Here is a 16,321-nt window from a genome sequence, read left to right on the forward strand (position 1 = left end):
ATGGTGCCTTGAAAAATCGGACCAATCAGGAGCCGAATTAAGAATACAAGATGGCGACACAAATCACGCCAGGGTCACGCAAAAATTGTCATGCAACTTCAAACTCGATACTTACAGTGTCCTGTGGTCCTAAACGACAGAGGGTCGACAAAGGGGTGACGGATCGACCGGTTCGACCGTCACACCGGAAGTCATGTCGCGAAAAGGGATAGCAGAAATAAACAGGCGAATGAAGTGTGTGAATACTTGTTCTAAAAAAAGGGGGGCTACAAACGTTCGCACAAGTTTAAAGAACGACGCACACTAATGATGAGTTTCTCGCAAACTGACAAACGGTAACGAATCGCCACCATCTGTCCTGGTCGTGACGATCCGCCAACATGTCGTGATCCGTCTCGATTGGTACGGCCGACATTTCCACCTCCCTCCATAATACCATTAAAATTATTTAAGTCTCTCGTGAACGGACAAACTGTCAGGAATCATCACCATCCATCACGGGTTGTCGCGATCCGTCCCGATCGGGACGATCTGCCGACAATTTCACCCCCCTTCATAGTACAAATATGATTTTTTCTAAGTCCCTCGTGACGTGGCAAACGGTCAAGGGTTGCTACCATCCATCCCAAACGTGATGATCTGCCGAGATGTCACAAACTGACAAACAGTGATGGGCCGTCACGACCCGTCATGGACCGTCACCAGTTTGACGACCCGTTACGGATCGGGTGTATTGGACAACCCTCCAATCTCTTCTCCAGAGGCTGTGATTCTTTTTGTAATTAAGCCCCAAGAATTGAAACCTTCAACTTAATCAAAGGGCAAACCAGCATTTATCGCAGCATTTGCTCTTTCTTGACATGTTCACAAACCATTATTGAAGTTAAACACTTGCACAATCAAACTGGAACCACAATATCCTAGTTCTAGTTTTTTTTATATTGGTATTTCGTACAGAGTGTTAGACATCCGGTTGCCGCTGACTGAAAATGCATGGGATTATGTCTTTTTCCAATGTGTTTTAGTGACCAGTTCCCTTGCTTACATTTTGTTTTCATAAACAGGTAATGGAACGATTGATTTCCCTGAGTTTCTCACCATGATGGCAAGGAAAATGAAAGATACCGACATTGAAGAGGAAATCAAGGAGGCTTTCCGAGTGTTTGACAAAGACAGCAATGGTTTCACCAGTGCAGCTGAGTTGCGACATGTTATGACAAACCTGGGAGAGAAACTCACAGATGAAGAAGTGGACGAGATGATCAGGGAAGCAGATATCGATGGTGACGGGCAAGTCAATTACGAGGGTAAGGAACACTGTTGAAACATTTTCTAAGAAGCATGCAGAAGCTTGTTGTTGAACTTGCATTGGCAGAACAGTTTCTTGGTGCGGCACTTGTGCAACTATGTTGGTAGTATAAAGTACCCTTTTTGCTTCCTAGCTAAACACATGTAGTTCAGTAATCAAGGCTGTGGTGTAAGAAAAATTTCAAGGAGCCCAGAGGTTCCTAACCATGAAATCCTGGGTGTCCAGCACTTAGGCTTATATGAAAAAAGTCAGCTTTCCCAGTTGCTCAAAGTCAAAAGTTAGTAGCCTGTGGCACCCGAGAACTTCTAGGGCACAGCCCAGGTAATCATACACTATTATTTGTGCAAGCGAGTTATTTGTGTCTGGATACTACTGAACATGTCTACTTGTACAAATCCAAGATACAGTGTTCTGAGATACATTTTGTTTTGTCTTTCTACTTGCAGAATTTGTGACGATGATGACATCAAAGTAAACATCTGAACTCATGCCAGATTCGTCGACCTTCAGAAGCCATTTTGGTGTATTATACTTCATGTAACACTCAACCAGGAGTGCATCTTAATTTTTGGTCCTATAATGACAGTGTGTGTAGATAGCACGGAACAACTTCTCAAGTGAAGAGTTCAATATCTGCGAGAAACTCTCCTCTTGTGCTGTACTATATTTCCAGTCATTTGTGTTGATAATTTATTGTCAGACTTGTTTTGCTGGAGCATTAAAGGGCCACTATAAGAAGATTGATGAGTGTTGTGTGTTTTGTTAATACAATGAAGAAGCCAACCCTCTGAAGGGAAAAAACATGGCGACTGGTACATTTACCCAAAATTCATAGTACAGGAAAGTTCTAAAGCCTTCAAACCTAGCAGGAACAGTGTTTTCAGTACAGGGACAAGTATTGCAAAAAAAGGCTGTCCGTCTGCATAGGAGGCTATAGGTATAATGTACAGCCACTGTCTGGGTTTATTTTCGTCCTTGTGGCAACTTCTGCAAACTGGGAAGATCATTAACCACTCCTGCTGTATGATTGGCTACCCAAGCAGGCTGACAAAATCAGTATGGAAAAAAAAATTCATTTCCCATAGCCCAGAAGTAGATTCTTTGAGTATCCTTCACTCGCCTGTCTTGTGGTGAGTTAAGAAAATTACCATTAGAAATTAAATTAGCTTAGTTTGGGTCTCCGTAATTAGTACCATACGTGTCTTCACGCCGGCCCTAATTGATATCGTAGCTGTGATTTGTGCTTTTCAAAAAGTAGGGGACATGGATCAGTGTTTTGGTCCGGCTTGTTCACATGGCTGCTGGGTGGGGTAAGAGTGGCTGCCGCTGGTGCCTTTCCGTGCCGACTTCTGGAATCTGCTCCTGAGTTGAATTGTAAATTACGTTTAAACCTTGGAAAAAATTAACTACAGTGGAGCCCCGGGGGAGGTACCTTGGGAATTTCTGGGTGGTGATGTGCCGCTGGAACACTGGAACCCTTAGCCTATACCAGAGCTAGTTCAGCTGAATTTTGCTACCCTTTACTAGAGTAAACTCCCCAAATCCCCCCCCCCCCCATCTATTGACACTGTTGAGGCTGATTTGCGTAAATTTAAACTTGCCGATTTGATTTTTTTATATTTTTGAGTGGCAATTCCTGGTTTCTTTAGTCTACATAAAATCTTCAACCAACTAGTCAGTTTTGTGAAAAATTATACCCTATTCTAGACCCAAACGCTCTGATTTATATACCTTATCCTAGAGTAAACTGCTTGAAAACCATACCCTTCACAGCGGCACATACCTATATAGCCCATATATGGCAGTGCCCCCCCCCCCCCCCGGGAGTGGAGCCCTGTTAATCTGGTCACCAATGGGCCACAAAAATCTGGCCAAGCTTTTGTATGGGCCAGAATAAAGTCGTGCTACCACTGTTCATAACCTTATGGAAAGGCTGACACGTAGCAGTAGGGAAATTACTTTTGTGGAGCCTCTATTCTCTCTAGTTATACATATAATCTTCCCTGACCAGAGTAAAACCCTGAAAAGATGTTTTATACTCAAGCAAAGCTGCAGTAGTTTGAAACAACCTCGACGTGAGTTATTCTCTCGAGAGAACCTGAGAAAGAGTACCTTTCATATTCGCGCCAGTCTTCCGCGACATGAACCCAAAATGGCGGAGATGTTGGTTGTGGTTGTTAGCCCAATATGAAGCATCAGCATGTCTCTAAAAGATTCCACACGATGATTGCATGCACAGAATAACTCTTTAACAAGCGTTTACAAATGTTTGTTCGTGCAGGGCAACCGGAACTCGTTCGTTCGAACCAAAAAGATGTGTACTATCTCGGTTTCTTGAGAGAGGGAATTGGACAAATTTACAGGAATTTCCGAGGTGTGCTCTGTCAATTTCTTTACTTAAATATACTGAAATGCCCTTGTATGTTGACGTTATATCTCCTTTGCTGGATAATGGAGGTAATTTTTTAACTCGTTAATTATTCTTTGTTAAGAGTTAATCCCTTGATAAAACAGATTCCCGCACAAAGAAAAACGTGCAACTTAATTCATTCTCTTTTTAATATAGAGTCTGTCATTCTTGTCCTCGTCGAAATTTGTAATTCATGGGAATTTCAACTAAAATAATATATAATTTAAGTAATTCACCAATAACATTTTAATTTTAAGGTCCATTCTCTTGGATCAAATGGAAAGCAGAGTTGGAGCTTCTAGCTGATGTCTGTTATTTTGGAATAACTACAATAAGTGGTATGTTGCAGAATGGTTCCCTTAATTTTGCCCCATGGTGTGCACATGACATGTACAATAATGATGATTTCTTTGTCTTCTTGTTAGCTTGATAAGGAAAATTGGTAGACCTTTTTGGAACTTAATTGTTGCGGGAACATTACTTATGATAATGATGGAGGTTTGAACAGAATGATACCGGTTTCGCCCCCACCGAGTTCGCCCCCACTATAAAATTTCTATTTCGAGTTCGCCCCCAACTTTTAGTGTTCGTGTTTATGTATTTGCCATGAGTTATTGAACGTTTTTGAAGAACCATTTCAGTCTATGTATGTTTGCTTGTTCGCGAGTGCATAGCAACAAAGTCCAACGGTTACCGGTCATCTCGCCACAAGGGAGTCTCGCCACCAATGAAGTCTCCACCAAGGGAAGTCACCTCGCCACCAAGCGAAGTTTCCTCACCACCAGTAATCTAATGAGGTAGTGGATAAAAGAACGAGGAATAATTTCTATATGCGACTTGATCTGGTTGGGGGTGAACTCGATCAAGTTGAGTTGATGTGGGGGTGAACTCGCTGGGGGCGAACTCGCCATGTGGCGAAACTGGCAGGTACCTTTGAACATGACTCTGAATTACACTCTTCACCACCTCTCTATTTTTCAATGCACCCGAAAGAAAAGGCGAGCAAAGTGAGAGTGAAGCACATGGGGCTGGGGATAACAAACGAAGAATAGAGAGACTGTGGACATCTTTGGAAAAAAGTGGTTTTATTAGGTTCCACCCTCTGTAATGACCTTGTCGCTAACAGCTCCGCGTCTTGGCTAATTAGGTACATGTAAATTGGTTCAATTAAATTTTAGTGGTCACTTGCTCATTTAATTGATTATAAGTTCAGTCTGCAAACAGCAGCACATGCATTCAGGTGTTGAGGATGTTGTCTCTGGCAACTATTACTTCACAAAAAAAAAAAAAAAAAAAAAAAATGCAGAGAGAAAGCCAAAATCAAGAAATCTTTACTATTGACTTGTGGATGAGGAATTTTAGTAAGAAGCCTCATATTTCAATGGAAAATTTATTTGTTGAGCCTAAAGGTGAATGTGTTACACTAAGCATGACACAGTTGTGTAGTAGGGTATATTTGTGAGTTGTTTTTCAACATGTTTTGGAATTTTGCATCCAAATGTCTTGTACTGCACTGAAAAAAGCTTGTACTGTGCTTCTCCAATTGGCAGAAGCACATTGTCCTTTGTTGACAAGACAATTTAAGCAATCCTTAGCTCTTCCATCTCTTTTACATGTATTTGTTCTTTCATGATGCTTTTGAGTGGTGAAACAATGAGAACAACAACATTTGCACCATTTGCATTTCTTTTGCCGTTGCGTAGAGTTGATATATCAGACTTTTTCCAAAGCCAGTCAGCAAAATTGTAACAAAGTCCTTCGACCCGAAGAAGATGAACAACAACCTCTTTCTGTTCATCTTTGAGCGTGGAAACAGGCCAAAGAATCACGTAGAATTACATAGTTACAAATTTTACATACAGTGTACATTACTTATTACATGTAAGTGTGCATAGGAAAACAGTGTTCAAAAGATCTAACAGCATGTAATGCTGTTAGATAAGTAATGTACACTATATACATATACATAGAATATAACCCAACACCACCTGGGGCAATTTTCAATGGGGCCCTCTTATTTTTGTCCTTGAAGGTTTTCAAACTCTTGGAGAAGAATACTGTAATATTGTTCAAGTTGACAAAAGTAAAACAAGGGTTCCCTCATTGTTGGTAAGTTATTAAAAGATTAAGGAATAAATCAACATGTGTTTCGTCAATGCAAATATGTAATCTTGAAATGCATGTAAATATTCTTATTAATACTTTAAAATACTACATGTACACTGTTGTGATGTGGTGTAGGTGGTTATTCAAAATTGTGAATTATTGTCTCTTTTTTCCTAAACTGATTCAAAGCTCTCTAAGCCCCGATAGTGCTATTAATGGCACAAACCTTTATGCCCTGATAATGCCATATGGCACAAAATGCTATAATAAGCTTAATATTTGGCCAATTCATTTCAAATTTGGACAACAAAAGGATCTTCGAGAGATCTTCACATTGGAAGCATAAAATCATACCCGCCTCCTGAATCAGACTTGATTAACCACCCCTCAAGTTTTTGAAACTTTTGCACTTTACAATTTTACAGTCAAGTGAATATCTGATAAAAATCTGCGCACTCAGAGCTGCAAATTAAGCTATTGTTTACGGGTGTACCCAATATATACAAGAAATAAGGTATTTTTGAATGTGTTCATTTTTTTTACATTGCAGAATCCTCAATTCAATTTGTGACATTTTGTATACCTGTTGTGGTGATTTAGGACATATCCCAAACAATACCTTTCAACCAATATATTACTTGTGGTCTTTCAATCTTCTGTCATCATTTTAGAAAAATAAGTTTTTTTCTCCGGGACTTAAAGGGTTAAGAATTTGATATGAGAAGAAGTCAGATGTCAATCTTTTGATATGATATGTGAAACATGAAACACCAGGTTTGGCCACGTTTCCAAACACTGAGACGGGAGTTGAAAATAAGATGCACAGCGGATTATTTTTGATAAACTTTGAGGTGTTTGGAAATGTGGTTTAACATTGTCTTGAGCATTTGATATCTAAAGCTAAGGCAAGCCTTCCGATAGGGTGTAACAAAAAAAAAAAAACAGAAACTATGCGAAATTTTTGGGGCAGATTATGCGATGAGAACTGGCTATTATGCGATAAATTATGCAACTTGCAACTTTTTCTAAGCTTTTTAAAACTTGTTTTACTTGGTTTCTGAAGAAGAAAACCACATTTGGGCTGCTCCATAGACAATTTGAACTCAAAGGAACAACAATTAAACATCTATGCGTAAATTGGGACAAAAAAGACAGGAGGTGCTTGTCGACTATGGACTTCCAAAGATGGTCAATCACAGTGTTGCATGATGAACAAAACATCTGCTTGTTGTCCTCAAGGAAGGCGTATTTTCTTGCTCTGTCTCTCGCAGTTTAATTTTGCAGAAGGCACAATTTTTGCTTTCACTAAATGAAACAGTGGGAGCTTTCACCATAGACTTATCCATTAGGGATATTTGTTTCATATAAATTTCCACACAAGAAGCTACAGTTTGCAGTCAAAATAAACAGCAACTTGGATTTCATGTTGTTGAAATATACCAGCAATTCTGATTAGTCCAAGAAAAGAAAGGGATTTTTTTGCATTACACCAATGGGCAATTCTTTGAGAAGGAAAACTACATGTGGAACCAGTCCCCTGACGGCCAAGAAATACCTTGGACTTTGGTTGTTTTCAAAGTCATAGGTTTTGGTTGCAGGATAGCCTGCAAACAGGCTCCCGGCGAGAGCAGAAAAAAAAATTCAAGCCCTTGTAGTTGTGTTGGTGTCTGTGCTAATTGGTACATGTACGAAGCTATATTCTATGTTATGTTTCAGTATGTTACCACATATATAAGGCAGGGGTTTCATTAACGTTTTCAGCAGGACCTGGTGACAGTGTGGTTTCTACAAGCGGGCAAAACGGTTAGAGCTGAATATCGTTATAAGTCAAAGAACTTTTCTCTAGATGGTCAAACCATGCAGGCAGAATTATCCTTACAGCTGAAACCTCTGATAAGGTAGTGATAAATTATTATAAAGCAAACTGGAGTCATTTTACTCAACAGTGCAGAGGGAGTCTGGTTTTGCTTTATGTGTTTGGTCCTTATGTGATTGACAAAGCTCTGAGAAAGCTTGAACTTTGGCTCCATAATGAGGAAAATCAGCCCAGTGGTGAGACAAGTTTTTAAAGATATGATATTAATGTTATTTGCTATTTTATCAGTTTAACAAATAGATTTTATGTAGCTGGTGTCTTTTCAGTAACACATAACAGATGACTTCAAAATTTGGTTAGTATAAAAAAGTGGCACACAAAGAGATAGTCGTCTGTGTGACTGATGTTCTTACCATGTATTGATATCTTCTGTGATCTATTACTGAACAGACTCATGGATCTATCTGTTTTATATTAAAAAAGAAACAGAAAAAAAATTGTGACATCATGTCATCTATGCATGTGATCTCCAACAGATCACAAGTATAATATATACATGTACATGTAAGTACCAATTAAAATGCAAGAATAATTCGACATATTAGATAAAAAGTTGTTGTCACTATTGTGTGGCTTTCAATGCTGACCAAGGTTATTAGGTCATGCTCAGTGCTACAATGAAATTTAATGTCGGAGTCTAGGAAATGATATGACATAGAAGTCTTTCTGGGGGAGTCTTTGGTTGATCCTCTGTTCTGGATCCTTAGTTAATCATTAGTGTTCTTAGATTTTTGAAATGAATATTTTGATTTCAAATTTTTAAATTTCATTAAGTTCTTAAAAAGAAGAGCCACTCACTGCTAGCTTTAAGTGTATTTTTTCCCAATGCAGTGAAACCTGTATTAAGCTTACCTCCAATTAAGCTAACACCCTCTATTAAGGGGACACCAACTTGAGTCCCTAAATTTTCTTACCACATTTACTGTAGAACAAATCTGCATTCAGCGGACACCTATATTGAGCCATTTATTTGCACAAAACATGCAGTAAAGGAACACTTCAAGGGCTTTTTATTTCTAAGGGCATCTCGGACTCCTTAAAATTGTTCAGTGTTGTCATTTTAAAGCTAAGCAGAATATTCTGAATTGATGCATTGACTGACAGGACATTGGGCTATGAGCAGTCCTTAGTCTTATATACTTGATGACCACAGTTTCAGTCACGAATTTCTGTGCACCAAATTTTTCTACACTTGTTACTGTCAGAAAATACTGTTTGGATATCCTGTGATCAGGCATTATTTTTAACCTTGTTTCACTGGCGATGATAAAAGAAGAGAGTTTAGAGGAAAAGATCGCAAGTTAAATTATGTGTTGTTATGCAACGAATTGTGGTTATCATTCAGTAAACGTGATGATTTCAAAAGGGTTAATAATTAACTATTGTTGCACAATGTATCAGAACCAGTTTTAAGACGACACCCTGTACTAAGCGGACACAACTGGGTGTCCCAAGGGCGTCCACTTAAACTTATTGGTCAACAACTCGACCCGGGGGGGGGGGGTACTCCCTTATATGGGCCATATAGGTATGTGCAGCCCCAAAGGGTATGGTTTTTCAGCTGTTTTGGTCATAAATAGGGTATTGATTTTAGCTGATTTTGGCCATTTTGGTCATAAATAGGGTATGGTTTTTGCACTCTAGCCGTGATATGGGTATGTCTTTAAAAAGAAGCCAGTTTTTTCATTATCGAAAAGGAAATCAACAAAAGCCCTTTACAAATTATGGTTACGGTAATTTAACATTGGTCTGAACTAGGGAACTTATTATAATGGAGCTGTGAAGCAGAGTTTTGATTTAAGGGTTAGGTCATAAATAGGGTTTCGAATTTTTGGTCAGGTCATAAATAGGGTAGGGAATATTGCAGATTTTGGTCATAAATAGGGCAAGGGTTTTGGGAAGCGGGCCGCACACCCCCACCCGATTTTTCTGGGAGTTCCCCCCCCCCCCACCCCCCAGGGGTCAAGAACTTAAGGTTGCTCCTAATGGTTTCCATTACCTCCAAGCACTTATGCTATGGTGGGATAAAACTGCCTTAAATTCTCGCAAGTTCAACTCTTTTAAATTTTTACGAATTTAGTGGCTCCGAACCCTTATAATACGTTCATCACCAAATGTCTTTTAATCTGTTGCAGGATTTAATACAAGGACAAGAGAACTGCTATGCACTTTTATTCCCATTCTTAGAACTGTGGTTCTTTGTAAGTACAGCGTATATCTGCCGCCATTAAGTGCTATAGAGAGAGGGTCCGGTCGATCAAAGGCTAGCCTGCGTAGCAGACGTTTCCAAAAAAGCACGCGAAGGGAAGGAAACTGCCAGCGAATGCGAAAAATAAGGAGCAGGGGGGATTTTGCTCACCCCAGGGGAGCTCCTTCGCCTGGAAAAGAAAAGCCGGAAACGGCTGCTACGCGGATTTAAGATTTAAGTGGTTTGACTCTAAAAGAAACTGTTGGGCTACATTATCGGGCAGTTGAAACACCTGCTATTTGTCAATTTGAAGTCGATAAAGATACCTGCCACAACGGACTGGTGAAGCTGGTATTTTGAGCGTCAGCCCCTTGGTTAATTTGGTTAATTTACCTTCATTTACTTCAAGTTGATAAATAACATAAGCTTCAGTAATGAGAAAATTGTTAACACACATTTGTATTTTAATTTACAGATGTCCATAGAGCACACTTAGCACTGTTTTATTTGAACGGCGTTTTCTATCACATCGCGAAAAGGCTAACTGGAGTCCAATATGTAAGTAATAATGCGCAGTGCATGACACTTTTAGTCCTACCGTGTGCGACGGAGCCACTATTAGATTTGGCTTTCTGATTGGACTGATTACAGGTTTTTTGAGCCAATCGCTTAGCGTAGAAATTTAAACCTAAGAAAAAATGTGCATTACTTGCGACACTCCAGTGGTAATTGCTGGAAAACAAGTTCCCATAAAACAGGTTATTCTATTTGTCTGCAATTCTAAATAAGAGCCGGGTACATTACTCTTACATGTATAAACGTCATCGATTATTTTGAGTTTGTTTTTCTGTTTTTTGTTTGTCTGTTTGTTTGTTTGTTAGCTTGCTTGCTTGACATGTTTGTTTGGTTTGTTATTACGTGGCTCCTGTGTGCTTATGACCAGCAATCAGACGTTCTTTTTTTGGTAAACAACGAACGCCTGATCGCAGGTTTGACTGCATTATGATGCTCATCGTATTAAACTCATCTTTGGCTTCCAGCTCTTGGTTCGAAGCAGTCTCAGAAATGATGGTTCCAGACCTACTTATCGCCTGCTTGGTTATCTGTCCGTTATTCAACTGAGTATCACTCTCTTATTGACCGCCTATCAGGTGAGATATCAGCGCAGTAGCCAATACCGTTGCCTCTCGTCACGTATTCCACAACGTTGATGCTTGTGGAGGCGTTACGCGATAAGAAACATGTAAGACAGCGTCCACTCTACGCCGGAGAAATTTGAAAACGCAGCTTTATTTCTACGGTTAGGCCGCCAACCGTTCACACTAATCCGTCACGAAAACGGAGCTTTTCGAAAACGCTCTCGTAACCGTAGGAATTTCAACAGGCTGGCTTTTCGTGCGACCATTTTGTTCACATTTTCGTTTGCATTTTCTTCCTCTGAGTAGACGTTGCATGACGCAAAAGAGAATTCAAATCTAAATGATTTAGCATTTATTTCTAGGTGTTTTTTTACAACTCTGCAATTTTTCCTTTCAAATATGTACTATTTAGTTACATAGCTCGCAGCCTAACATCTATCCCTTTCTGTGTTCTCTCCTCTGGGAAAGAATCGTCAAGGTGACCCTGTTGACTCTCCAGTCCTTACAGAGCTAACAAGGTTACTAACAAGGTTACCATGATTGTCTCTTCGTTTTTAACAGCATTTAAAATCTGGCAAGTCGCTAGAAAGCCTTGTAACAACAGACAAGACAACACAAGCAAGCGCCACTATTACGCCTGGCTTGAAGTGTGCACTCTGCTTGGAGAGACTGCGGGACAAGAGTGCAACTCCGTGTGGCCATTTGTTTTGTTGGAGCTGTATTACTGAATGGTGTAGCAGCAAGGTGAGACCGCCACAGGGCTATGCATGCTGTGAAGTCATAATTGACTAGGCACTGAACTCGAATGAAAAAGACGATTATGGTTACCGAGTTAGAAAAAACAAAGAACGGAACCTTTAAATACAAGAAAGAGAACAACCAAAGACCTTTTGGTCGGTTTTGCGGTGACTTCCGTCGACTTGAGTGGATATGTTAGCTCGATCAGCAAATCATTTGATAATACACGTATAAAAAAATTGCTTAATTATGATCGGCTAAAAAAAGTGGTGCAGCTTTCGTGTAATACGAGTGCAGAAAAGTGCAAAATAGCATAGCTAGGGTAAATTACAGCAAAGGCTTCCAACGTTAGTATGACGAAACTCGGAAGATCGTAAATTCCTAAAGCTCTCCTGAGCCCTCCTGGAGACCCGAAGATATATAGAAGACTTCCGAAGACCTCCAAAGATTGTCGAAGAACAACGAAAGTTCTCAGAATTTCCAAGAATTTCCGAACGTCATCCGGAAATTCCGAAGATGGTCCTAAAAATTCTTAAGATTACCGAAAATCTTCCTAAGAGTTCCAGATATTTTTTAAACCCATCAGAAGGTCTTTTAGTTTGTGAATACTTTCGGAAACTTTTCAAAGATATTAATAAGTACGATCAGAGCGCTAAGTACTCAACGTAATGTGTAGCTCGTGGCTAAAGAAAGTTTACTTACAAGGGCATTATTATCAGTAAATCACTTAATATTTGGAGGAATTGTGCACTTTTTTTCCAAACTCTGGCGAAATCCCCCTCCTGGGGGCAAGGAACTGAAGATTTTTCAAACACTGCAAAATTTACTCGACGCGCCTATCTATTCCAAATTGCCCTTGAAAAGTTGTGATTAACCCAAGTACTCAAAAGTACTGGTTAAACGAGGTGACCCAACTTTACCTGGGTTTTAGTAACTTGATTATTTTCATTCACTCGACTTTGTGACTTCTTCTAATTGAAGTGATCTGTATTTTCTATTCTAGCCTGAATGCCCGCTTTGTCGTGAACCTGTTCAGCTCTCAAGACTGGTATTTCTACACCACTACGAACCCACGTAAACTGTTGCTTTTATTTTAGGTAGTTTAAAACAGATTTTATTCAACTCAGGTCAAAAATCATACAACCCCGCGCATAAGTTGACGTTCGTGTAAAGTTGGGTAGGAAACTTGTAAATAAAGAGGGAATGTATATTCAATCAAAAGGAAGACTTGTTGTTCATTAACATAAATCTTGTGTCTGTTGTTTGCGTTCGGGGGAGATGTGCCTTAATTCTAGTTTCTATAATTATGAACGCATAATTATGAACGAAGCAGGAAATGCCATCGGTTTTTAAACTGGAATACGATAGCGCATTATTTTATCAGGGATCCTGCGGTTTTAAAACAATATTTCTTTCGACCGCGCGAGAGTTCCAGTCATGATTTGGGAAGAGAAATTAGTGTCTATTTTTGTGGGTAGCGTGGTGGCCTGGGTAAGAGCGCTGAACTCCGAATTAGCTCGGATTGGAGGTTGGGGTGGGCTCATTATGTAGTATTTTGGGCAGAGTGACACTTCACTCTCACAGAACCATCTCCACCCAGGTTTATAATTTGGTGTCGATGAACTTAATGCTCAAGGAAATCTTACGATGGACTAACATGCTATATACAGTTGGGAGGAAAATTACTCCTAGTCGTTTAAAAGCTAGAGTCTAATGGTATGGGACGTCTTGTAGCCCAATGCAGACTGGGCCTATCACTATATTTTTGGTCTTCTTTTGTGTCCAACACTCTCAGAATTATACAATAATACTACAAACTAATTGCCTAAATATATGAATATTGTGCATTTTTCTTTTAACCGGGGGGTGGAGGAGAGGGGGGTCTATTATCCCCGTCATAACCCTCCACAAAATTGCCCGTGATTATTTTAAAGCCATGTAAAATAAAACGGTTTTCATTAACTACATGGAATGTTCTAGTACAACCTTGAAATTGAAATTTGCCTCAGTCTTGTGGACAAATAATATCGCCTTTGAGGTCATCAAAGTTGATGTGACCCCACGAGATGTCGCCAGGGTTTTCGTCAATGAGCCTGACACAAGCATGTTGACCAATCAAGTCCTGCACATCCCAACTCTTACGATACATCGTCTCCTGGCAGTTACCAACCTCGGTCCTGACAACCTGTAAACAATATGGTAATTTCTCGCTCTTCTTCTGTTTGTTTACACAGGCGGTTTGGAGGGTTTTTGTTTGTTTGACGAGCCGCATTAAGGGAGGTGGCCCAGAGAGGAGTAATCTTTGTAAATTTTATGAATGAATAGGTCGTGGTTTGCCCTGTACTTTGTTAGGCAGTGAGCCGGAAAGACATACGACAGGAAAAACTTGTCCAAGAGAGCTGGCACCTCTTAAGTTTGCAAGTTTGCAAGGGGAAAGAGAAAGCTACAAGACTATCATCTTTTCTTTAAATATTCCCTTTGATAAATATTTGACTGACGTTCCACTCTAGCTTCCCATTAGCTCCACCCCGTTCCCCACTGCCTGTGATAATTTGTGGTTTTCTCGCGCGCCTTCGACACTTTGCGCAGAACGAGCCGTTTCATATTACTCCCCTCGAAGACATCAAACTTGTCTATGATCTCCCTGGAAAAACAAAGTTTGCTGTGATAACCCTCCGCAAATGATAAATAACTTCTTGAATTCCATTACTATAACTTATACAGTTCCCACTGGATCAATAGAAAAGGATTTTCCTCTGAAGTCAACTGAAAATTCAAGAATTCAAAAATCAAATCGCCCCCAAAGAATCAAAATTCAAAGATCAAATATGCCCTTAAAGTATTACCAAAATAAAGACAGCTTTGTTAAGCATTCAAGGACACCTTAAACTTGAGTCAAGAGTGTGTGAGGGCTACCACAAATAGCATGACATTAAATCAGCCTGATCATAAAGGATGGATTCTGTACCTGATTATTCACAATTAGCTCTGCACGAACAGAATCCTCAGTGCAGCCTCCACCACCAATGAGGAACGAGATTTTCTTGCCCACGATAGCGAAGCACGGGGATGTGAGGGTTCCTAACGCAGCGTCCCCTTGATTTTGGCCCGCTGGGTAATCTGGGGGAGGTAGAGATTAACCTTCTCCTGCTCCCATAGGGAGGGGGAGGATTTACAACCTTCAACCCTTCAATTTTTGACTTAAGAACTTCTTACATTTACCTTTGCTGCAGAGCTCCCCAGTGAATCCTGGGGGACATTTACAACGAAATCCTTTCGCGGTGTATCCTACTTTACATGTGCCAGCGCTAAAACATGGGTTGCTGCTACAGGGATAGATAAATGTGAATAATACGATTTAAGACTAAGTGGTGCTGGTGATTATCTGGAGAAAGAGGAGGTGATGGCAGGAGGGGAAGAAGAAGGAGAGAAGGAGGAGGAAGAGGAGGAGGAGGGGAAGGAGGAGGGGGAGGAGGAGGAGGAGAAGGAGGAGGAGGAGAAGGAGGAGGATCGAAGACGGAGGATCGAAGAAGGAGGAGAAGGGGGAGGAGAAGGAGGAAGAGGAAGAAGAGGAGGAGGAGGAAAGGGGGATCGAAGGAGTAGGAGGAGGGGGAGGAGAAGGAGGAGGAGAAGGAGGAGAAGGAGGAGGAGAAGGAGGAGAAGGAGGAGGAGGGGAAGGAGAAGGAGGAGGAGGAAGAGGAAGAAGAGGAGGAGGAGGAAAAGGGGGTTCGAAGGAGGAGGAGGAGGAGGGGGAGGAGAAGGAGGAGGAGGAAGAGGAGGAGGATCGAAGGAGGAGAAGGAGAAGGAGGAGGAGGACGGGGAGGAGGAGGAGGAGGGGGAGGAGGAGGAGGAGGAGGAGGAGGAGGAAGAGGAGGGGGAGGAGGAGGATCGTTTCCCAAAATTTCTGTTCCCTATCACGTTTTGATCTGTAAGTATCAAAATACTTACAGTAAAAATGAAAGGTAAGTTGATGAAGTGAATCTTACTCTGTTGTTGGCGTGTATACTGGGTATGGCGTATACTACGGATATGGCCAGAGTTGATTAACAAATTTACTCAAACCCGCTATATACGCTTAAACCGGTATATACGCCAACAACAGAGAAAGATCATTGCAACAACTCATTAGCATGCAGTAGGCACATTTCACTCTGTACATGGCGTGTTTACCGGGTTTAGCGTATAAAGCGTATATGAGATGAATTAATTAACATCAACTACTACTACTACTACTACTACTAATAATAATAATTAATTTTATTTATTATTATTATTAATTTAAATTTAAATTTAAAATTATTAAATATAAATTAATTTTATTTAGTAGTAGTAGTAGTAGTAGTAGTAGTGGTAGTAGTAGTAGTAGTGGTAGTAGTGGTAGTAGTGGTGGTGGTGGTAGTGGTGGTGGTGGTGGTGGTGGTGGTGGTGGTGGTGGTGGTGGTGGTGGTGGTGGTGGTGGTGGTGGTGGTGGTGGTGGTGGTGGTGGTGGTGGTGGTGGTGGTGGTGGTGGTGGTGGTGGTGGTGGTGGTGGTGGTGGTGGTGGTGGTGGTGGTGG

The 16,321-nt window shown here is 40.6% G+C and overlaps 1 protein-coding gene and 1 pseudogene across 1 annotated transcript; both read left to right on the forward strand.

Moving 5' to 3' along the window:
* The first annotated feature begins 690 nt into the window (after positions 1 to 690).
* On the forward strand, positions 691 to 1,784 carry LOC149116539 (calmodulin pseudogene; annotated as a pseudogene).
* Positions 1,785 to 3,451: 1,667 nt separating this feature from the next.
* Positions 3,452 to 12,987, forward strand: LOC110051395 (peroxisome biogenesis factor 10-like). Its single transcript, XM_089283710.1, has 9 exons — positions 3,452 to 3,683; positions 3,977 to 4,057; positions 5,752 to 5,828; positions 7,772 to 7,877; positions 9,837 to 9,902; positions 10,365 to 10,447; positions 10,930 to 11,040; positions 11,590 to 11,772; positions 12,770 to 12,987. Exons 1-9 carry the CDS (start codon positions 3,575 to 3,577, stop codon positions 12,842 to 12,844), a joined length of 891 nt encoding a protein of 296 aa, XP_089139836.1. The 5' UTR covers positions 3,452 to 3,574; the 3' UTR covers positions 12,845 to 12,987.
* The last annotated feature ends 3,334 nt before the right edge of the window (positions 12,988 to 16,321 follow it).

The sequence above is a fragment of the Orbicella faveolata genome, unplaced genomic scaffold, assembly GCF_042242905.1.
Source record: "Orbicella faveolata isolate gen_17 unplaced genomic scaffold, um_ofav_v1 contig_12, whole genome shotgun sequence".
Taxonomy (NCBI): Eukaryota; Metazoa; Cnidaria; class Anthozoa; order Scleractinia; family Merulinidae; genus Orbicella; species Orbicella faveolata.

What these genes read in the sequence shown, in the direction of transcription:
- LOC110051395 (XM_089283710.1), top strand. Translation starts at nt 3,575, where the DNA reads ATGTTTGTTCGTGCAGGGCAACCGGAACTCGTTCGTTCGAACCAAAAA. An exon ending in GGCTAACTGGAGTCCAATAT is followed by an intron (nt 10,448 to 10,929) that starts GTAAGTAATAAT and finishes TTTGGCTTCCAG; the next exon opens with CTCTTGGTTCGAAGCAGTCT. An exon ending in TCTTATTGACCGCCTATCAG is followed by an intron (nt 11,041 to 11,589) that starts GTGAGATATCAG and finishes CGTTTTTAACAG; the next exon opens with CATTTAAAATCTGGCAAGTC.